Here is a 24,151-nt window from a genome sequence, read left to right as displayed (position 1 = left end):
GAGCTATTGACTATAAAATAGCGCTGGTTGGGAGGCAACATAACGTTTCTATCATTTCATTTACTTCGTTTTGCTATAGTTTAGGAACTTTTCATTTTTAGCATTATTAGTAGTTTTCGATCATCAATCATACATCCCTATCACATGGAGTCTAGGCATGGTCTACACAAGTCCCAATGCACTGAGCACGAGTCATGAGGTTGAAGTCCTATTTTAGTCAGTCATGTGTCAAACTGAACAAAGTACATGTTTTGAGTGAAGTTTCATTGGTGATTCACATTTTTGTGATATAAACCCTATGTTGAGACATAAATTATGCATTATGTACACCAACAATGTACACATGCACCTTGAAGCAATTTTGGAAAATTTGTGCACTACGTAGGTTATTTCTTGCCTTAATTGCATCTGTTTACAACATGTGAACTAATACGCATACTTTGCACTTTTACAGGATGCCACCAAAAAGAATGTCACATGGAAAGGAAAAACACAGCGGGTCCTAGTTTTCATTCACCATCTCCATATAGATCAGGGGAGTACTCGTATCCCATCTTGTGCTTTTAGTTTATTATTTTCCTTCAATTATGTCTGCTTACACTTTTATTTCATCTTCACATTGAGGACAATGTATTATCTAAGTTTGAGGGTGGGTGACATAATCTTGGACAAGAACATCTTTTCATCATTTTGCCTATGGTCATCAATATCTATATTTCATGAGTGCATATTATGTGCTTGATGAGTGTTAAAAAGATAATTCTTTGTATTTTATTTAGTTTGCTGTATTTTCATTTTTTGCATGCTTGTGTGGGCTTGATTGTCTTGTCGGCTATGATGTGAATATTGGACTGGTATAAATTATAAACTGTGGATATGGTGCTGAATAAATTAGCCAATACTTATTGATGTAATACTTAACATTATTTATGCACGCCACTCATGCTCACATGTCAGGCTAGTGATTGGGGTTTTGAACATAAAGTAGGAGAAGAGTTATAACCCTCTACTAAATCAAATAATAAACCACCTTAAGACGGTTTGGAGATGGTTGAGCAATCATAGGAAAACATCGAGATAAGTGGGGGCTCCGTGCATGAATTTTATTGTGTGGATTGCCTAGACCAGTGAAATAAAAATTAGATGAAAATTTTAAATTGGGGGTTGGTCTTGGAAGCCAAATGTCTAGAAAAATAATAAAGGGCATAAATCTAACTTGTGAAAATAGGACACTTTTGTCCATGCCTTTATGATTCGAGTAAGTAAGCTTATAAGCATATTTCAAAATCTGGTGCCCCAAAACCAACTGGTTTAGGAGTTATCAGCTTAAAGCTTGTTACATGAGTCATATAGAAAGCAATAGGAGAAGAGGTGAATAAAAAGTCATCTGATCGAGCCTTTATAAATCGAGTGAATAAGCCGGCAAGGGTTTAAAACTTGATATCCTAAAGCCAATTGGTTTGGGAGTCATCGATTTAAAGCTCGCTATAGGAGTTATACAGAAAGCAAATGAGAAGATGACAAAAAAAAATTATCAGAAAATAAGTGAGAAAAGACACGATAACATCAAGAGGTCCTTGGACATTTGGTTGAAGAAAATATACCTTTGATGCGAGCCTAATAACTTAGTTTAATCTTAGGTGTTGAAGCAAACAAATCTAGGAGAGCCTTCATTTGTTGACATGTGAACTTGTGATAGTGAGATCTATCCAAATTAAGAGAGGGTAAGGACTGCAGTTGCCTAAAATCCTAACTTCAAAACACAACCCCGGGTTAACTGAGTGAAAAGAAATAGTTTGGGGTTTTGTGTACCTCTCGAGCGAAGTAAGGACATATTTGACCACTTTGGGTCAGGACTAACTCCATCATGAACTAATTATGTTAGCATGATTTCATACATGCACGTCGGGTATGCAATCAACAGGTAACTGTTGATTTCATTCTTACACTAATCAAAATTTATTTAAGTCAAATACTTAGTCCAATCTCGAGACACGACAGGTTATTAAGACATGTTTGTTTAGTATTGAGTCACTATCTTGTTTGAAGACAAACAATAGTTCAAGTTTGAGGGTTTGATAAGTGTGTTTTTACACACTTAGTTCACAAACATGACTTAATTATGGTCAAAGAGTTTGAATTATGACTTAATTCTATATAATTATGTTTTGTAGGACTATATTGATAAATGTGGTGGACTTCAAGAGAAAAGAAAAGAAAAAGAGCCAAAAAGGAAGAAAATCAAAAGTATGAGGACTAAATTCAAATATTTCAATAGTTGTTAGGATCACAAAATGAAGATTAAAGATGTTGCGAGTTCAATTGGAAGCAAATGAAAGTCAAAGAGTTGAAATTACAAGAGAAAGGGCTTGAAAAAATCAAAAATTGACTTCGGGGGCTAAAATACAACATATGGAAGAAATTTTGCATGGATGACAACTCAGCTATAAAAACTGGGCGATCACCCCATATGTTTTTCTTATTACTGAGAAGAAAATGTTGGCCTGAGTGATAGCCCAGGCCAATAGCGGACAAAAATTTTCTGATTTTTTTGATTAAAACTCTTATGGAAATAAATCTTGAGAGTCTTTTAAAGTTCTAGGGATGTCCAAAAACAGACAACATGCATTATACATTATTTTGGGAGGATTTGAAGAGCAAGAAAAAGGCAAGAATGAGAGGATTCATTCCAAGATTCAAGATTTCAAATTAAAGGGCGATAGAGTGATGTCTTTTCTAGATTCTTGTTATTATGTTCTTCTTCCCATCATGTTAGGCTAGAAAAATCTATACTAGGAGATCGATGAACTTTGTAATTTGATATTTAATTCTTTGTTCTGTATTTTGACATTAAAGCACGTATTAATTGTTTTGAATGATTTATATTCATTTAATTGCTTTCATGATTATGGGCCCGTAATTGTGTGAGTTTTGGTGGTTTGTTTCATCTATTCGAAAGAAGAGGAATAAATTCGACAAGGTATAAATCATCATAGAGTCCGATAGAGGATAGGACTAGACCCCTATGCTTTGGTGAATCTCTAAGTACTCATAAAATTACATGCATTCTCATATATTTGTATCCGTCATAGAGATATAGGTTGGTGGTGTATGAGAATAGATTCAATTCATCTCGAGAGAGAGTGTTGGATAGATTTAGGAGTATTGATTCTTACAATGTCATCATGTTGTCAAAGTGTGAAATTAAGGTTAAATTGAGCATTGCTTGGGGATTCGTGGTCCTAGTGCGCTTTTATATTCATTGATTTAGTACACCAACTTGCAATTAACACATTCACTTTGCATTTTAATTCATTCAAATCATACATATTTGCATATTTAGTCCAAGTAAGGTTAATTTAAGGCACTACAATTCACGTTTGACAAATCGGTTTCAGTTAAGGCCAAGTTAAGTAAAATTAAACTAGTCAATCTCTATGGGACAATATTTGGACTCAATTGATCCATTTTATTACTTGTTAACGAACCATACACTTGCGGTGATTTAAATCGAAAGAAAATATTTCTTGAACAGAAAGAATAGTCCCTGACCTTGACTACCCTTTAAATACCGAAGAAGATGGTGAGCTACCTTGAGATGAGGTAGTGGAGGCTATGACAAAAATTGGCTCAGCTTGTAGATAGCAAAAGTAATATCTGGTCGTGATATTGTCAGGTAAATCAATTTTCCAATCAACCTGTGATAAGAAGATGCATCTGGCAGAAGGTCTCCATCATGAATATTTAAGGTAACCTTTGGATCCATAGGAGTATTTGTTAATTTGCAGTCCAGGTAACCTGAATCCGCAAGCAACTGTAGGGCGTAATGTCTTTGTGATATGACAATCTTAGAGTTAGAACGAGCCACTTCTATGCCCAAGAAGTACTTCAACTTCCCTAAATCCTAAAGTTTGAACTGAGAGTTTAAGAACTTCTTTAAAGAATCAATAACTTGAATGTTTGGTCCAGTGATGACAATGTCATCTATATACACAAGCAATGCCACAAATTCATTCCCAGAACCTTTAGTGAATAGGGAATAATCGGCCTTTGATTGATTGAAACCACAATGGACCATTGCTTGGGTGAATTTAGAATTCTACTACCTTAACGTTTGCTTGAGGCCATAAATTGACTTTTGCAACTTGCAAACCAATTTCTTCACTTGTTTGACAGCATTGGGAACCTCATAACCAGGCGGGAGATCCATGTAAACTTCATCGAACTTATCACTATTCAAGAAGGCGTTATTTACATCCATTTGGAACAAGTGCCACCGTTGAGAGGCTGTAAGAGCTAACAATACTTTAACAGTGACAATCTTTGCTAGTGGGGAAAAAGTGTCAAAGTACTTAAGGCCCTCTTGTTGTGTATGACCTTTAGCTATAAGACGTGCTTTGTGCCTTTCAATAGACCCATCAAAATTATGTTTTACCTTGAAGATCCACCCTCATCCAACAATATGTTTACCAACTGGTAAAGGAACTACTGACCAAGTGTGATTGGCTTCCATAGCCTCCAATTCAGCTTTCATGGCTTCACGCCATTGTGGATATTTAACCGCCTGGTGAAAAAATTGAGGCTCAAATTGAGAGGACACGTTCAATACAAATTGCCGGTGGTTTTGGGATAAATGATTATAGAAAATAAATTGGCTAACATGATGGAGTGAATGAAGATGGGAGTTATCTTGTTGAGAAAAGAGTTGTAATGAAAATCTCTAAGGCATTGTAGGGGTCTAGCAGCTCTTTGTGAACGTCTCAAATTAGTGATAGTAGTAGGTTGACATGTGTGACTAATGTCAGTATGTGGAGTGCCATTTTTATCAGGACTGTCAGGTGCAGACATTGTATCAAGGGATGGTGATGTAGGGAATAACTCTTGATGCAAATTATGACTTTCAGAGGAAGAAATATGAGGTAAGTTATACTGAGTTGAGGATGCATGTGAATCTTGATGAAGATGTAAAAAATGATTTGGTAAGACTAAGTCAGGGAACGGATCTATCAGTTGATCATTTGCCATAACTGTATGAAAAGGAAAGATTTTTTCGTGAAACGCAACATCACGTGATACAAAGAAATGTTTTGACTCAACATCATAGAGTTTGTAACCTTTAACTTCAGATGGATATCCCAAGAACACACATAGCCTAGCTCGTGGCTAGAATTTGTTTCTTTGTGTAGTTAGAGTAGATGCAAAAGCTGGACATCCAAAAACTCTAAGTGAGGAATAATCTGTAGGTCTTCCATATAGAACTTCATATGGCATTTTGTGCTTCAACACAGAAGATGGAGTTCTATTTATCAAGAATGTGGCTATCAAAACACATTTAAACTAGAAACTGATGGGGATTCGTGATTAGAAGTACAGAGACCTAGCCACATTTAACAAATGCTGATGTTTGCGCTCAACGACGGAGTTTTGTTGTGGTTTTTCCACATAACTAAACTGATGCATTACTTCCTTTTTAGTAAAATAATCTATAAAGGTTAATTTACAAGCATTGTCAAATCTGAATGTCTTTATTTTGGCATTGAATTGGGTATCAATCATGTTGAAAAATCTGGGAATAACAATCTTGGCATCTGATTTGTGATTTAACAAATAGACCTATGTAAACCTTGAACAATCATCCACCAATATCAAGAAATAATTGTATCCCGAGTGTGAAGTAACATGGTAAGGTCCCCATACATCACAATGTATGAGATCAAAGGGATCATTTAACGGTCTATTATTCAATTCAAAAGGCAATTTCCGCTGTTTAGCAAGTAGACAAACATAACAAGGCATATGCCTCTTAAATTTTTTAACATCACACAATAATTGTTCCTTCAACCAGTCTAGCCTTTTGAATGAAAGATGCCCAAGTCTGTTGTGCCATACATGGATAGACACAGTATTAACAAATGCATTAGAAACGGAATTCGGAATTCTGGTATCTAGAACATACAAATTTTGCATTTGACCACCCCTACCAATCATCATCTTGGTTTTGGCATCTTGAATAATGAAGTTATCATGAGAGAAACTTAATGAAACTTGTGGTACAAATAACACATCATGCAGCACAATATTTGGACTCAGCCTGATATTCCCACACAATCTAACTGGAATTTGTGTGCGATTGGTTAAAGTCACATTTGAACCATCAATAATCCTCATGTTCATGAATGAAGCAGCAATAGAACACACATGCTTAGTGGCTCCCGAATCCACTATCCAAATTTCTTTGGAATACAAGACTGGATTAACAGATATGAAATGGCATATACCTGCATTATATAATGTAATTTTGTTGTCCTGATAATCAGAAGCTGCTGTGTGTGAGTTTGATGCCAGATGAGTGGACAATGTCGACATCAATTGTTGATATTGAGCAGGATTCAAGCTCTAAATTAAATTTCCAATCCCAGGTTGTTGTGAATTATGCATTTTATCTTCATTCGGTGCAGATCTGGAGATCTGGAAATTACTCATTGAATGAAGTAAGAAGTAAGGACTTGATTTGTTCATTGATGACCTTGAATCAAACCAATTTCCGGACTGTAATAACTCTATGTGGAGATTAGATCGAACAACAGATTAATTGAATTTGTGAAAGTAAAAAAAGAAATATGAAGAGGAGATCCAGCAACAGATTAAATCTGTGATGAGGAGAGAAGAGCGTGGAAATGATTTTGCTCTGATACCATCTTCGATTTATAGAGAGAAAATGAATTGAAACTCTATTGATCATTCAATCAATTGAATGAATGTTCAGAGATACATAAATAGCAATGGAGCTTGGCGCCAAAAATGAAAGGAAAAAAACACAGCTGGCCAACTAATGAATTGAAATAAAACTAAGCTACAGTGCAATTACATACAATGCCTACAATTAATTCTAATAAAATATGAGTGACTTGCGTCCTATATATACTTGTGGAAAAATTCAAAAATTTCTACCTTCCTTTCCAACCTATTGTGAAAGTTGTAAGTTAGCAGCCCCAATCTATTGTGTTAGTTGCATGTTAGTCACCAGCCTATGAATAGGAGCAAATATTTCCTCAACCTTTCATTAGTGTCGCAATATTAGCCTCTGGTGTCGCAATATTAGCCTCTGTTTAACAATCATTAAAATGAGTATTTTGGAGAAAGCAAGGTTTTGAATAGTGATTTTTTGAGGAATATATAAACAAAAGTAGGAAAAAATTTAGATTTATGTACCGAATATTTTATTTTAAAAATTTAGTTTAAGAAAAAAAGCGTTTGCTTTAAAGGTTGTCAAACAAGAGCTTAATCCCACTAGATGACTCCGACAAATTTTTAATTTAATAGCAAGATCAAGAAGAAAAAAACTTGACCAACTCGTTGGCATGTGTAGTGAAAAATTATGTTTATAGATTTGCAAAATAGATTCTTCCTTGACTTGATTTTGGTGCAGCATAAATGGATATTTTGGTGCTTGTAAATTTTGTTCAAGATTCGAAAAATGGTTCAAGACCAAAGGTGTGATTTATCTATATTTGTAGGCCTATGATGTCTGATTTTGTCGTTTGATTTTAAATGTGAACAGACTGAAGGCTAGACCAATTACACCTCTAGACCCTCTACCAAAGTCATAAAGAAATTATTAAAGGTTTTATAGCACAAAGCTTCCTTATGTTTGGCTTGTAGTGTGCAAAACGTCCATATGTTTCAAATTTTTGCATTTCACACTTATTTTAACGTTTCGTTGCGGAACATCATTTTCACCAATTTTTAATGTAAATGACCAATATACCCTCTTATTTAAATAAAACCAAAAAGAGAAGAAACGAAAAATAAAGAACAAATTGCAATCTTACTCCTAAACTTTTTAAAAAGTATAAATGAGTCCAAATAAAAAATTTTGGAAAAAAAAATTCTTTTTTCTCTTCTTTTCTTTTTCTGTTCCGACAAGACCCATTGCATTCCCAACTTATAAATCAACTATATTCATTGGAGCACCTCTCTTCATAGACTTAAAACTTGAACAGGTGCACAAAATCAAAATCTATAGCAACATCTTTCAATTTCTTATTGGGCAATAAATGGCCACATATTCTGGGGAATAATAGATGAAATTGATGGAAACCTATTATTGTAGCAGTGTGGCATGATGTGGTGAAGTTGAAATGGGTGGTCTGCGATGGTGAGAAGCATTACCTGTGTCGAAATTGACGGAAAAAGGCAACATGTTGCTCATGCGATAGTTACATTTTTTGTTGATTTTGACCTTATAAATTTGTTGTTTGTTCAATTTGTTTATAAGAAAGTGTTTGGGTGTTGATGACAGCTATTTGTAGTATGAGCTCTAGTATTTTAGGTGGCGGTTAGGTGGAAGTTGATGAGATGGAGGCCGACAGTTCCTTGAATCTTCAAAATAATGAGTGAATTGGGTTGGGTTGGGTTGGGTTGGCATGGGGTGGGATGGGGTGTGGGAAAAAAGTAAGGATATTTTGTGCTATTGAGCCTTTTGAAAAATTTGGGCCTATAGTTGCAATTTGATCTTTAATTTTCTTTTATTTTTGTTTTATTTAAATAGGAGGGTATATTGGTCATTTTACATTAAAAATTGGTAAAAATGACATTTTTCACAATGAAACGTGAAAATTGGGGTGAAAATGTAAAAAATTGAAATGTGGGGACATTTTGCACACTGCAAATCAAACGTAGTGATGTTTTGTGCTATTAAGCCATTATAAAAGTCAATACAATGGAAACCTTTTTACCCACTATTAGGAAAAACATGGGTTGAGTTTGGCTAACAAATAATGGAATTGAGAAAATGCAGCTAAAATGAACACAAGTATTTACGTGGTACATCTAATTTAGACTATGTCTACATGCAAGTATATGAAGATTTCATTATAGTAGGAGAATTACAACACAATAACAACAATTAATCTCTCTTGTAATAAGAGAAAACAAGTAGAAAATACTTAAGAGAAAAACTCACAATTTTTTCTCTATAATTTTATCTTTCCACTAACAATTTTCTCTCTACTCTACTTTTAATTCCTCTCAAATTTTCTTTTCCATACGGCATACTTTTCTCTATAACTCTTGCCCATATTTATAGAAATTTTTGGTCACCATAATTGCTTGAAAATTCAAGAAAATTATTTGCAACTTGGCTCGTCATTTGTAGGATTTCCACCGCCTTCAATTGTCAAGAATAATTGCTAAACTTGGCTGTAAATGGGCTCGATATTGCTGGAAGTTTTACCACCTTTAATTGCTTCAAAGAGTTAAAGTTCTACCACCTTCATTTGCTGGAATTCTCTACACATTTGGCCTGTCAAGTGGTTGGAATTTTTCAAGCATTTCGGTTGCCATTTGTTGGAGAAAGAAAACTTGAATTTGCCAAGTTCCTTTGCATGCATGCATGCATATACTTAGCTTAACAATTAAGAAATTGTAAACTTAACCTTTTGTGGTAAAAAATAGTGGCTTTACTTATCCAACATTTCTCTCTCCTAAAGTCACTTTTGTTGACCACTTCAATCCTTCCCATACTTGTCATTTCCATGCTACTTACATTTTTGCTAGGCCGATGGAGGATCGACACCATATAAACTTGTCAATATTGATCAGCTTTTTTAACATATCATCTCCCTCCTAAAGTCACTTTTGTTGACCACTTCAATTCTTCCCATACTTGTCATTTCCATGCTACATTTCTGCTAGGCCGATGGAGGATCGACACCATATAACCTTGTCAATATTGATCAGCTTTGTTAACATATCAGCTAGGTTGTCTATTGTATGGATCTTCTGTATATATACACTCCCTTCCTCATCCTTTTCTAGAACAAAGTGATATTGAACTCGAATAGATTTTGTTTTCTGATGAAATGCTGGATTCTTTACCAAGTGCAAAGCATTCTGACTATCACAAAATAGATCAATCTTCTCTTGTTTATGTTCGAGCTCTTCCATTAACATTTGCAACCAGATTGCCTCTTTGCTAGCTTGTGTAGCAGCTACGTATTCTGCCTCCATTGTAGAAGTAGCCACTACAAACTGCAGTTTCGAATCCCAGCTTACAAATGCTCCAGCAAGAGTAAATATATATCTTGTGGTGGACTTGCTTTTATCAAGATCACTTGCATAATCTGAATCAACATAGCCTCTGACAATAAAATTTGATCATCTATAACATAATGTAGCATTTGAGGTACCTTTGACATATCTCAAGATCTTCTTTACAGTACTTCAATGCTCTTTACCAAGATTTGTCATGTATCAACCGACCACTCCCACTGCTTGTGCAATGTCTGGTCTTGTACAGATCATAGCAAACATCAAGCTAACAACTGCTGATGCATACGATACTCGAGAGATATCCATCATCTCTGCTTCATTGCTAGGACTCATACTTGAGGATAACTTGAAAGTAGTAGTAAGAAGGGTAGAAATTGGCTTACAATCTTGCATATTGAAGCGATGCAAGATTTTTTGAAGTAATTCTTCTGACTAAGCCAAATCTTTCTATTATTTCTATCTCGGTAAATTTGCGTCCCTAGAATCTTGTTTGCCGGTCCCAAGTCCTTCATTTCAAACTCCCTAACCAACCGTGCCTTCAAGTCTTCAATACGATCTTTGTTAAGGTCTGCTACCAACATGTCGTCAACATAGCAGAGTAATGAAATCATTATCTCCAAATATCATGTAGTATGCACATGAATCTGAATTGAGTCTGTTGTATCCAAGGCTCATGATGAAGGAATCAAATCTCTTATACCAACATCTCGGTGCCTGTTTCAGACTATATTGAGATTTGTTCAACCTACAAACCAAGTTCTCTTTTCATTTTTCTTCAAAACCTTCTGATTGGAGCATATAAATCTCTTCTTCAAGTTTTCCATGAAGAAATGTAGTTTTCACATCTAATTGCTCCAGGTGTAGTCAAATGTAGCACACATTACGAAGACTGCTCGAACTGTTGTGAGTCAAACCACAGGAGAAAATATTTCATTAAAGTTAATGCCTTATTTCTGAGCATATCCCTTCACCACCAGTCTCACACGATACTGCTCCACTTGTTCATTACCATCTCGCTTGATCTTGTAAACCCATTTATTCCCAATGGCCCTCCTTTCTTGTGGTAGTGGAACAAGATCCCATGCCTGGTTCTTATGAAAATCTTCAATTTCTTCTTGCATTGCTGCTGTCCACAGAGAAATTTCTTGGCCATTTATAGCCTCATGGAAAGTTAATGGCTCTCCATCTTCTGTCAGTAAGTAGTACGCAACATTGCCCTCTATAATGTAATCTGAGTGCCAAGCCGGCTCTCTTTTTTCCTGTGTTGATCGTCGAGTATCAGAGCACTAGATTCAGCCTGTTCTTATTCTTCGTGCTCTAGTTTTGTTTCAAAAGAATCTATAACTTCTCGTTCTTCTCCAACTTCGACTGTAGTAGTTTTTTATTTTTCTTTTGAAGTGCTATCATTTTCTTTTTCATGTACCTTGCCTTCTGTAAAATATCACATCTCTGCTGATTATCACCTTGTGGATAGTGGGATCTCACAGGCAGTACCCCTTGACTCCATCAGTATATCCTAAGAAAATACATTTTCTGGATTCTAGATCCAGTTTTGACGTTTCTTGCTGCTGTACATAGCGTACACAGGACTTCCAAATATATGTAAACGAGAATAATCAGGTGGTTTACAGTCTACATTTCTATAGGCATTTTCAGATCAATTGCGGTTGATGGCGACTAATTGATCACATAACAAGCAATTTTGATTGCTTCTACCCAGAACGACTTGGCTAGCCCCGCAGTTTTCAACATTGCCCTTATTCTTTTTAACAATGTTCTGTTCATCCGCTCTGCCATTCCATTGTGCTGGGGAGTGTATGCCATCATGAACTATCTCTTGATACCTTCTTGTTGACAAAAGTTATCAAATTCATCACTAGTATATTCTCCTCTATTGTTAGTCCTCAGACACTTGATCTTCTTTTCAGATTCAACCTCCGCACGCGTTTTGAACATTTTGAAGATTGTGAACACGTCTGCCTTGCTCTTATTGGATACACTCAACATCTCTTGGAGTAATCATCAATAAAAGATACAAAGTATCTTGTACCTCCTAGGGATATAACTGGTGCTTGCCAAATATCAGAATGGACCAGCTCCAAGATAAATTTACTTCTAGCAGTGGAACTGCTGAATTTCAATTTGTGCTGCTCACTAGTAACACATTGCTCACAAAAGGGTAATGAAACATTTTTTAGCACTGGAAGAAGCTTTTGTTCTGAGAGAATTTTCAAACCACGTTCTGACACGTGGCCAAGCTTACATCATCGTTAATTATTCTACTGAACATGTAGATGTGACATATGCTTCTCCTTCTTGTAGTGTCTCTCCTTTAAGCATGTACAAATTTGCAGCTATCTTTTTCACTTTTATCACCACAAGTGCACTTTTGATAATTTTCGTGATATCATCTTGTATATGGGTTTGCATCCAATGCTGTCCAGTTGTCCTAGAGATAATAGATTTTTCTTCGGGCCTTTTACGTGTCGTACTTCCTGGATAATGTGAACTATACCATCATATATTTTCAATTTGACTGTACCAATACCAGGGATTTCCAAGGCATGATCATTTTCCATAAGCATGGATCTTCCTAGGATAGGTTCATATTGATAGAACCTTTCCCTCCTTGTTGTCATGTGCCATATAGCTCCTGAGTCCATAAGCCAGACATTAAAAAATTACTTGCCTTCAACAATTGTTGTTGCCTCACTGTATAAAATTTCCCTGTCATCTGAGGTGCTTGCTACACAACCCTGAGCTTTTGACATCTCAGGACCTTTTCTTTTGGCTTCTTCATTCTTCTTGAGACTCCAACAATCTCTTTTTAAGTGCCCATTCTTGCCACAATAATGACACTGGACATTTTTCTTACTCCTGGATTTTGATCTATTCTGATTTGACTCCCACTGGAGCCACGTTCCGTTGATCTCCCTTTCATTATCGTTAAAGCTTCCGTCTGATGTGAAATTGTCAATTTGCCCTCCTTATTCTTGCGTCGACTTTCTTCTTCAAGAATAGCAGCTGCAACATCATCAAAGACTAGAGTTTTAAGGGTGTTGGTTAAGTTGATGATGAGTTCATCATACGAATCTGGTAGACTTTGAAGTAAGATCTCAGCACGCTCACCTGCCTCCATATTATGCTCCATTGATGTAATTTGTGAAAATAGAGTGTTGAAGGTGTTGATGTGGTTGGTCACCGTAGTTGACTCCATCATCCGAAAGGTGTAAAGCTTTCTCTTCAAGAAGATTTTGTTGTGTAATGATTTGGTCTCGTACAACTTTGTCAGCGTATCCCATATTTCTTTCGCTATCTTTTTCTCCACCACACTTGACAATACTCCATCAGCTGGTGCTAGATGCAGATTAGCAACACACACTTGACAAGCAGTTATCTTTTCGCAAAACTGCTTTTGTTCTCATTTTTTCTAATGAGAAATTGTTCCCATTGAACTTTTCAATCTCATACTTTGTCGCCATTTTGCTCACGAATACTATAATTAAAAATAGTAAGTAGTGAACAAAGACCCTGCATAGAACCTAGCTCTGATACCACTATTAGGAAAAACGTGGGTCGAGTTTGGCTGACAAAAAATGGAATTAAGAAAACGAAGCTAAAAATGGATACAAGTATTTACGTGGTTTACCCCATTTAGGTTACGTCCACGAGCAAGTATAGGAGGATTTCACTATAGTCGGAGAATTATAACACACTCTCTAAATACAAGGAGATAACAACAATTAGTCTCTTTTGTAATAGGAAAATACAAGTAGGAAATACTTAGGAGAAAAATAATGAATTTTCTCTCTATAATTTTATCTTTCCACCCACAATTTTCTCTCTACTCTCTACTTTTAATTTCTCTCAATTTTTCTTCTACATACGGCATACTTTTCTCTCAAACTCTTGCCCATATTTATAGAGATTTTTGGCCGCCATAATTGCTTGAAAAATTCAAGAAAATTATCTACAACTTTGCTTGTCATTTGTAGGATTTCCACCACCTTCAATTGTCAAGAATAATGGCTAAACTTGGCTGTAAATGGGCTGGATATTGCTGGAAGTTTTACCACCTTTAATTGCTTCAAAGAGTCAAAGTTCTAACACCTTCATTTGTTGGAATTCTCTACACATTCGGCCTGTCAAGTGGCTGGAATTTTTCAAGCATTTCGACTACCACTTGCAGGAGAAAAAAACTTGAATTTGCCAACCTCCATTCTATGCATGCATGCATGTGCTTAACTTAACAATTAAGAAATTGCAAACTTATCCTTTTGTGGTAAAAAATAGTAGCTTTACTTATCCAACAACCACAAAAGTAGATTATCCACCACCAATGTGCAAGTAAATTTATAGTTCATTGAAGATCTTATACACGAACAAATTTTATAAATAAGCAATAGAGAGACTTAAATTGAAAATTTTAGTTATATATATATATATATATATATATATATATATATATATATATAAAACAACCCCAACTTCGACCAAATCAATCGTAAATTCTATATTTCAAGATTTCATCAACATTTGAAATTCACATTCAACCTTAGTAATCTTAAAAAAATGTTAAGGAATTACAATACTTAGAAATCTCTATATTGGTCTAAAAAAATTATTATCATTTTTTAAGTAAATAAAAAGATAAAATTATTTCCTTCTTTGAAACACCACCACTATTTTCTTGAAAGAGACAAAAACTCATAGTTACTTTACAAGACATAAAATAAATATATTCAAAAAGTTTCAAAATATTGTTTTCATAGAAGAATCACCAATATTGTGCCGAAATCGTATCAGTAGGGCTTAGCTTTTATTTTTCTTAAAAATTAAATCCACGCAAGGTGGCATAATTTATTGAATAGCAAAAGATAAATGTATGAACATAGGAGATGTCAGACAATAAGACTCGATGCCTCTCAAAGTGAGATTCTCTCATTATAAAGGATCAAAGTCACCACTAAATATTTTAGCAATCTATCACAATATTAAATAATAGTAACTTATAATTTAAATATGGTAAAAATAATCTATCTATATATAATATAATTATAATGATAAAATAGACTTCAAGTCGTAATCTTCGACAATCTCTATAATCTTATTCAATCTTATTGACATCACCCTCAAATTGATGTTGGTAAAAGTATCATTTTGCAATCATGAACTGACGACAACGACAATACTTGTGCTCACAAAGAAGAAACCCAAATCAGAGCAACCATCTACGAAAATTAGTAACGACTAGAAACCAAGAATAACAAATTGTGTAGAAACAATTAAAAACTACTCCAAAACCACTTCAGAAAGCTCATACCCTAAGAAAAATTTCCAAAAGAAATTCATGAAGTGTGCCGATACACAATGAGCTCTATTTGTTGGGAAAACTAGATTGAACACAAAATTTGTGTTCCAACAAAAGTTCTAACGCCAATACACTGGCCAAAATTTCAGCAATATATTGCTAGCCAAGGTACTGTAGTTCAAAGAAATTCCACAAAATAGCCAATACTAAAAACTTCAAAGATAATCCTCCACCGAGAATCCAAAGCTTTAGCTCATTATCCGAGCAACTAAAGAACTCAATAGTCTGCACTCCCATGTCTCTGTCTCTTCAACCAAAAAATGAAAATCCTTGTTGTTTAGCAGCGCCTTTGCAAAAACCATGAGATACATATTAGAGAATTTTCCACACAATTCAAAACTAGCAGACATCAGCTCCTTATGTTCCCATGCTTCCACAGTTTACAACCCAATAACCCCAAATGATAGTAGGCCCTATAAAACTATGACGCCCAACAATCTATAATTTATATGTAAACCCACTAAGCTTAAAATCAATAGACACAATCCACGTGAAGTCCCAATAGAATCAGATCCAAGCCAACCAAATTCCCACCTAAATTCAACCCACTCCAAAATCAGCCCACACAACAAAAAAATAAAAAAATAAGCCCACTTCAAATAAACACCCTTAAATAACATACAGCCCAAAAGATTTAATTGCAAAGCTAACCCAAGATAATAGAAGCCCACTAGAATTAGCCCAAGTCCTTAAACAGATCTGCATCAATGCCTCTGTTCTCCATCGAAACCTCTCTTCTACACCACAATCCTGTTGTTTAGCATATTCTTCGGCTCTAGAGAATGCAAGATAAGAATAGGGAGATTTTTCCATGATGAGATGGGCAAGGGAAATAGGGTTCTTCACGGTGGTGATACAAAAAACGACGCCACATCTCTTGCCAGAACCATCCATGATGCTAGCCTCCATCTCCACCGTTCCATTCTCAGCGAGTGCAGATCCACGACGAGTTCAACAACATCTGAAGGAGTACGTGAAGCATCCCCAATCTACTGTGAATTAATCTACCTCGGTACTTGTATGAAAGTCATTGACAATGGCAGTGGTCTTGGAATTGATTATGACGGCTCAAAATCCCGGAACTCTGAAATTTTTGTTGGTTACAGTGTTGAAGATTATGCTTATGTTGTTGCTCGAGCTGTAAAATTCGTGTGTGAACGTACTGCTGTGAAGCATCCCGTGATTTGCAGTGAAAGCGACCGTGCCATTGTGTCTCACCACTCTGTTTTGGTGTTCCAAGCTATTTCCAAAAGCAGTGCCATTTCGACCACAATCTGGCGTCGATAATGCCAAACTCCTAAATCTGTAACTTGAACCTTCGATAGCCGAACCCAACATCGCCATTAATCACGTCACCTGAAATTGGGTATTACTCGAATTGGTCAGTCAAAAGAACACAAAATCTTCTCCAAAATAACTCCAACTAAAACTTGACTAGACAATTGAGCTCTATATTGGGTTGATAAAAAAAAAGTATGATCCTAAGGACAAGGGTTTCATATCCCTCAGTCCAAGCTATATATTTGCATGCTTGGTGATGCTCAATAATACATCAACATGGAAGGTCTAAAAAAGTAAAACAAAAACAAGAAAATTTGACTGGAGGAGTGGCACAATGCCGCTCGCCGGAGAACAGAAGTTTGTAAGTTTAACCTAAATAAAATTAAACACGCTCTGCTATCATGTCAAATATACTCAATAAGACTCCATACCTCTCACATGACATGGAAGGTCTAAAAATGTAAAACAAAAACAAGAAAATTTGACTGGAGGAGCGGCACAATGCCGCTTGCCGGAGAACAGAAGTTTGTAAGTTTAACCTAAATAAAATTAAACACGCTCTAATACCATGTCAAATATACTCAGTAAGACTCGATACCTCTAAATGTGAGAGGTTCTCTCATTATATTGGAGCAAAATCACCATTAAATATGGTAGCAATCTATTACAATATTAATTAATATTATCCTATAATATAAATATGGTAAAAATAATCTATCTATATATAATACAATTATAATGATAAAATAGACGTCAAGGCGTAATCTTCGACGATCTCCGTAATCTTATTCAATTTCATTAACGACATCCCACAATTATTGCACCTCAATTACTATATTATATTATAATTTTCTAGTTTATAAGTTTTAAAATTTTAGACAAAATTGTGATGAAAAATCCATCACATATATCATCTTTGATCTTGGATAGTTTTAGTCTTGCACTCTTGCTCTCATTTTGTAAAATTTTATAATAATATCATGCTTTCACACTTAAAGGCCAAGTTATACTTGTCATAGTGGAGATTTTGTGACAGAAATGCCTTTAAAGAAGAAATTCTATATTTGAAAAGCAATTGGATGAGTCAATAAGATATTGAAACATAATACAGGTTGACTCTGTCTCTCTCGTACTCAAAAAATATCCCAGCTCTCAATGGACCCATGATAGTTAATTACACCTGTCTATTCCATATCTAAAATGAAAGTAATTAGCCCCCCGAGCATGGTTTAGTGGTAAAAAAGAAGAGTTCTCTACGGAGTATCGGAAGTTCGAATCCATGCGGCAGCTGGAAGGCAATAGTTATGTTGGAAGGCAGATGTCTTGTAAAGGCAAAGTTATGATGTGCTTAGTCATCCCTCCAAGAGTCCTGTCTGCACGTGAAAACTGCATCCCGAATGTCCGGTCTAAGTGTGCATTAATTGTAACCGCATTCAAAATTACTCGGGCGGTGAACCGAACCGGGAGGAACTACTCCTCAAAATTAGTCGGACGAAACTCGGGCACTTGACTCGCAAAAAAAAATATGAAAATAATTCAAAAGTCAGAAATAATCGAGAACTTGCATTTAAGGTTCAAATTCTCCAATCATAATCTAGTTTTTTAATTATAATAAGCCATTCAACTACCCTCGACGAGACTTTTATATAAAAGCTTTTGCCTTTTAAGATTCCCCTAGGCCCTAGTGCCTTTTAAGGTTCCCCTTGGCCCTATTGTTTATATGTAACTACCATCAATCAACCTAAAAACACTGTCCCACAAATTTCATAATGTGGAAAAGCTGTATAACTGATCAACAAGACACCCAAAAAATTATGTTAGTGGTCGAAAATTCCATACCTATACTTTAAGTTAGGGTGTTGGACCGAGTCATGTATTTATGGGATGTCTGCAAATGAAATCAAACGTCGGAGATTACTAAACTCTATGATATATAAGATTTTCATTTATTTTTTAAGTACTGGTGTTGTTCAATATATGTTCCTCAACATTTTATATATAATTAATTGTTAGAATTAAATTAATGAGTTTAAGTATATACTAAGTTAGAATCAGGAAAGACAATCTATAAAACTCCCGAAATTTTAAAATTCTCAAACCAATAATTTTTGTTATTGATAAGAGTATTTTGAACACTTATCCAAGCTTTTAAAAGTGGATGTTTGGGAGTCACTTCAATTGAATTTCCACTTAATTTTAGTTAAATATTGATTGTTATGTAAAAGTTTTGATATTGGATTGTAGATTAAAAAAGAAGTGAAAGTCAGTTGAAGAGTACAAAAGAAGAACAATTGTAAAAGTTTGGGGACTAAATTGTAAATCTCCAAAACTTGAGACAGACCAAGAATGGGTAATAGTGGATAACATTTGTTAAAGTGAGAAGAACTGAAAGTTGAACTTATGGAGAAAATAGAAGATGAATCAAGTTGAGCCGAAGAAGGAATTCAGAAACCAAAATTAACCAAGAATGAAAAGTAAGGCATTATGACCGCAAGGGTCCTTACATGCTATCACAAGGTACATGAATTCTAGCAAGTGAAAACTTGACACTGTACGATTGCATGGTAGTGTCTGACAACAAAAATTTCGTTTCCTAATTTGACTCAACTTCTACATGGAATAAAACCTTACCTTGGAGGACCATTCGTTAGAGAGAAATCAAGAAGCTTGATACAAGAACACACAATCATCTACCAAAATTGAAGATTATAATTTAGATTTTGGCTTCTTCGTACACGGATATTATTTAAGAGTTGAAGAAACTCATGAGTTCAAGACATTTTCCTTTTTTTTTCTACAATTAAAATAAGAGACATGGCTAAATATGCAAGCATTTGTTTTTGTAACTTTATGATGCTTGACTAAATTCCTAGTCACTAGGATAATGTTTTAATTTTAATTTCGAGACTCTAACTATTAATTCTTATTTAGCTTGAATAGTATGTTACATGTTTAATGCTTCAATTAATTGATCATTAGTTGAACAGATTAATGATCTTTATTATGTTTGATAGAAAGAATAAGGATTATGCACATGATAATAATCTTTGTAGGGTTCGATATGTGATAGAGATATATACCCATACCATATATCTTGCATGATTTTATTATATAGTGATTAAATGCATTGTCACGCGTTCACAATTTTCATAGACATACTGTAGGTTCACATGTGAGAATATATTTAGTATTAATCGAGAAAGATTACTAAACGCAATAAGTACATTAATCATCAAGTTTAAACATGTTGTCAATATCTTCGATGGTTGTTAAAACATAATATAAAGAGAGATTCGAAGTCCTATTGATTGTTGTTAATCGAGTTCATAAATGCTTCGTACTAGTTTCTTAGCATTGCATTTAGATAGTTATATGTTAATTAAAAATCGAATTGGATATTTGGTCCTCATGAAAATAATACTTTAATCACTCTTTGACTTGAGTGAAAAGGTGTTTTGGTCAACTTTGTTTCAACATATACTTCACACTTATGATTAAGATCAATCTTAAGCATCGAAACTAAACTTTCATTCATAAGTTTGAACATAGATTTGTAATTGATGTGTTCTAATCGACTATGCCATAAACAAGACAATTCAAGCATATAAACATAATTAGAATTTTTATTTATAATGCTTTTTCGTAAAATTGTTGGGATGTTCATGAACATTCCTTCACAAAGATAACCTTTACCAATATACATATTGCTTTTGGTACGTACAAATTTGTCCGATACATATACAAATTTAAAGTCATTCTTGCTAAGTAAAGACTCCGAAACCAGTTCTTGCAAATGTCTAGTACATGGACATTATTGAGGATTAGTTCTTTCCTGGATGTCATTTTCAATGTGATCTTTCCAAGTTCTTCAACGCTCGAACTCGTAGAGTTCCTCATGAACAATTGTTGTCCTTTTGATTCATAATAGTTTGAGAACATGGCTTTATCTGCACAAATATAATCGGTAGCACCATTATCGACCCACAAATCCTTTGAATTACTAACCATATTGCATATAGAAATAACAGTAGATAGACTCATCTTTGAATTCCTTTAGAGAGGGTGTCTCTTTCAACAATATATGCTTGTGTAGTCTTTTTCGACTTTCGACACTCATTTGAACGATGTCCGACTTTTCCACAATCGTAAGAGTTGCCTTTATATTTTTTTGTACTCTTGGAGTTGTCTCTTCTTGGTGCCCTTCAGGCCATTTTCAACAAAGTTTGCTCCAAGTTGAACAATTGACTTTCTTTCGATTTTTCTATTGGCTTCCTCAATTCTCAAATGAACTATCAATTCCTCCAAGTTCATCTCCTTGTATTTGTGCTTAAGATAGTTCTTAAAATCTCTCCATAAAGGAGGAATTTCTCAATGATGGCTGCAAGTTGGAAGGATTCACTCAATTCTATCTTTTCTTTGTGTATGTCATGAAGTGGAACTTGAAGTTCTGCACTTGACTTCTTACAGTTTGGGGGTCTACCATTTTGTACTCCAAAAACTTGTCGACAATAAACTTTTTTGTTTCGGCATCCTCAGCTTTGTACTTCTTCTCTAATAAATCCCATAGATCCTTGGCGGAGTCCTTCGAACTATACACTTCATAAAATGTATTGTCCAATCCATTTAGGATGTAATCCTTTCGAAGGAAACCTGAGTGCTTCCATGTATCCAATTCAATAATTGACTCATGATTATTTTCTTCTTTTTTTCTACAATAGGAAAGTTATCTTTTAAGAATTTTGTTAAATTCAAAGTAGTAAGATCAAACAACATGTTTTGTTGCCATCTTTTGAAATCCACACCTCTAAACTTTTTCGATTTTCCCCATGTGAGATATGAGAGTTTGATATTGAGATAGCCAGAGACAGAACCACATGGTTCATATTATTTGTTGCTTGACTCTAAGTAGTCTTAAGAGTATTCATTTATGTTACATAAATAGAAGTTCAACACATAGAACGAATGAAAGGAAAAGCATGTGATGGGTTTATTCCAAAGATGAAGAGTGGGTTTTTTAATTTTTTAATTTTTCTAATTTTTTTTTTCAACAAACAACCACAAAAAATTTGTCTTAAAATTTTTGTTGAGATGTGTAGGGAAATGGTTGTTTATCAACACAAAAAAAAAAATGATTAAGTTTAAGTCGCAGGAGTATAATTAAACTCTATGAAGATTAGAAACGAAAAAAAAGAAGAAGAATAAAAAGAAAGTAAGGAAAAGAAATCCGAGGCAAATGATTAATACTTTTTTTAAAGACAAAATTGCCCACAACGGTGCTAATAAATAATTGCATTTGTCTCCCAAGATACAACGAATTAGACTTGTGGTAGAAGCACTTTAAACTACAAGCAACAACAAACTCAAATGAAATTCTTCACTCTGCAAGAAAATAATTTTTAGAAAGATTTTTGGAGAGTTTTTGCAAGTATTTTTTATATAATGCTCAATGCAAAATGATATGGGATGCATAATGGTCGTCCAAAGAGTCCTATTTATAGAAGATGAGGTTGTGAGTGAAGTGTCACATTCCGAACTTATCAACCTTCACGAAGGGAAGCATCCTTGCTGTTCTTAGCTTGTGTCTAGCCTGTCACTCAAAAAATCAGTGACATATTTTCAACAGAAACTTTTCACCAGACTCGCTCAAATGTTAGGCGAGCGATGATATTAGGCAAATTTCCAGGACAGTTTTTCTATTTTCTTCCAAATTTAGACCGCAATTTCTTATTCATCCGAAATTGATTTTTAGATTCAAATATATCAAGAAGATCTACTCGACGAGTGGAACGAATTAGTTTATTTATATTTATAATTTGACTATCGGATTGAATTTGGATATTTGATCGAAGTTCACACAAAGGCCAATAAATCAAGAGAAAACCTAGCAATTAATTTATAAAAAGGATTATCTAGAGAGCGAATAGATTGTACATCGAGGGAAATGAGTTTAAAACTTAAAGAGATATCTTAAAAAACCTAACCTAACTACTATAGATCTTACGAACTAGTTTTAATCAGTGTTCCAAAAAAGTCATGCGTGACGATATGTGAAGGTCAAACTTCGAATGATGCGCACCTAGGCGAGTCTTAGGCGTTAAAAAAGCATTTTCTTACATTAATATTATTTTAAATTTGTCAAAATTGAAGGTACAATACATTACAACCAAATCAAAGATATAATGCACTGTAGCCAAAATGAAGGAATTTTTATCCCACATCGAAAGTTTGTAACAAAATCGTTGGAGATGCCCTCTATAAATTAGTGGACTAATAAGTGAGCAACTTTTTAGATCTTTCAATCTATTGGCCTAAAAGTTGAAAATTTTATAATTATTTATTTTTGGGTCTTTCAATCCAATTGGCCTAAAAGTTGAAATCTTTATGTAGGGTAGGACAAACGAGCTTTTTAAAAATTGTTCAAAAATTTAATTAAAAAATAACGCCTTAAAGCGTTCAATGCTTCCCTTGACCAAAAAATTAGCACATAGGTCTTAAGTGTGGAGTTTTTGTCACGTCTTAGAACACTGGATTTAATAGTTAAACTAACTATGAATGACTTGACAAGAAGCACTTAGGAGTTTAACTTCTCCCTATTTCTATAACGTAAATAAGTGATGTCTACAAATATTGTTGAGGATAAGGAAAGTGCAAACTAAGTCTCAAACACAAAAGGGAATATAGATAATTTGTTAGTTTAACTTGCTTGGTAATTACTTTGAATGTTGACCAATTGAAGTCAAAGAACTCAATTTACACTAAATGAATCATTAACTATCTCAATGAACATAAAATATGAAAAATTTTACTTAGGCGAATTCTCCAGAGTACTTAGAACTCAAGAGAGTTTAGGGTCAAATTCATGAATATAATAAAGAATCAGGTCTAATATAAGAAATAATGTGTTTGCTCTATTGTTTAAACTTGTGATAATGGTTGATAGTTTGAAATGTTGTTTCACTTATTACCGAAGCAAGTCTGATGAATTTTCTTACTAAGGGAGGTTCAAAGGAAAAGTTACCTATATTGATTCATTATCTCGCAGATAGAATTTTTCTTATTTTTGCTTGTGGTGAGTCACTTATTTTGTTCATTTTGCGATTGTTGGAATTATCGGGTTATTTAATGATTAATATACGAATTGGAATAAGTCTCCAATAGTTGTGATGATTAGGTATGACTCTTCATATGTTATTGGTGCATAGTGAAGAGTCATTACCTTTATAAAGTGTGCGATATAGACCATCAGGCCATGTTCCAATAAAAAATGTATGATTTAATGGTCAAAATGGATTTTTGTAGAAAGGTGTAACTATTAAGATAGATGCATTGAATATATAAATTGAACCCTCATCGTTTCATTTTCTTTACTCCAAATTCAAAAACATCTCCAAAATGAAGAAGAATTGAGGGCAAGAGATAAGAATGAAAACTCTTGTGAAGTCATGT

General features: G+C 34.5%; 2 protein-coding genes across 2 annotated transcripts; one reads left to right on the top strand and one right to left on the bottom strand.

The window, feature by feature from the left end:
• Nucleotides 1–3,613: 3,613 nt before the first annotated feature.
• On the bottom strand, nucleotides 3,614–4,078 carry LOC111366719 (uncharacterized mitochondrial protein AtMg00810-like). Its single transcript, XM_022987421.1, has 2 exons — nucleotides 3,953–4,078; nucleotides 3,614–3,904 (listed from the first exon to the last, which is right to left on the bottom strand). Exons 1-2 carry the CDS (start codon nucleotides 4,076–4,078, stop codon nucleotides 3,614–3,616), a joined length of 417 nt encoding a protein of 138 aa, XP_022843189.1.
• A 12,165-nt stretch (nucleotides 4,079–16,243) lies between these two features.
• On the top strand, nucleotides 16,244–16,711 carry LOC111366717 (arginine decarboxylase-like). Its single transcript, XM_022987420.1, has one exon. It carries the CDS (start codon nucleotides 16,244–16,246, stop codon nucleotides 16,709–16,711), a length of 468 nt encoding a protein of 155 aa, XP_022843188.1.
• The last annotated feature ends 7,440 nt before the right edge of the window (nucleotides 16,712–24,151 follow it).

The sequence above is a fragment of the Olea europaea genome, chromosome 18, assembly GCF_002742605.1.
Source record: "Olea europaea var. sylvestris chromosome 18, O_europaea_v1, whole genome shotgun sequence".
Classification (NCBI taxonomy): domain Eukaryota; kingdom Viridiplantae; phylum Streptophyta; class Magnoliopsida; order Lamiales; family Oleaceae; genus Olea; species Olea europaea.
Note: the sequence above shows the minus strand (reverse complement) of the source record. Positions and strands in the feature narration are given on the sequence as shown.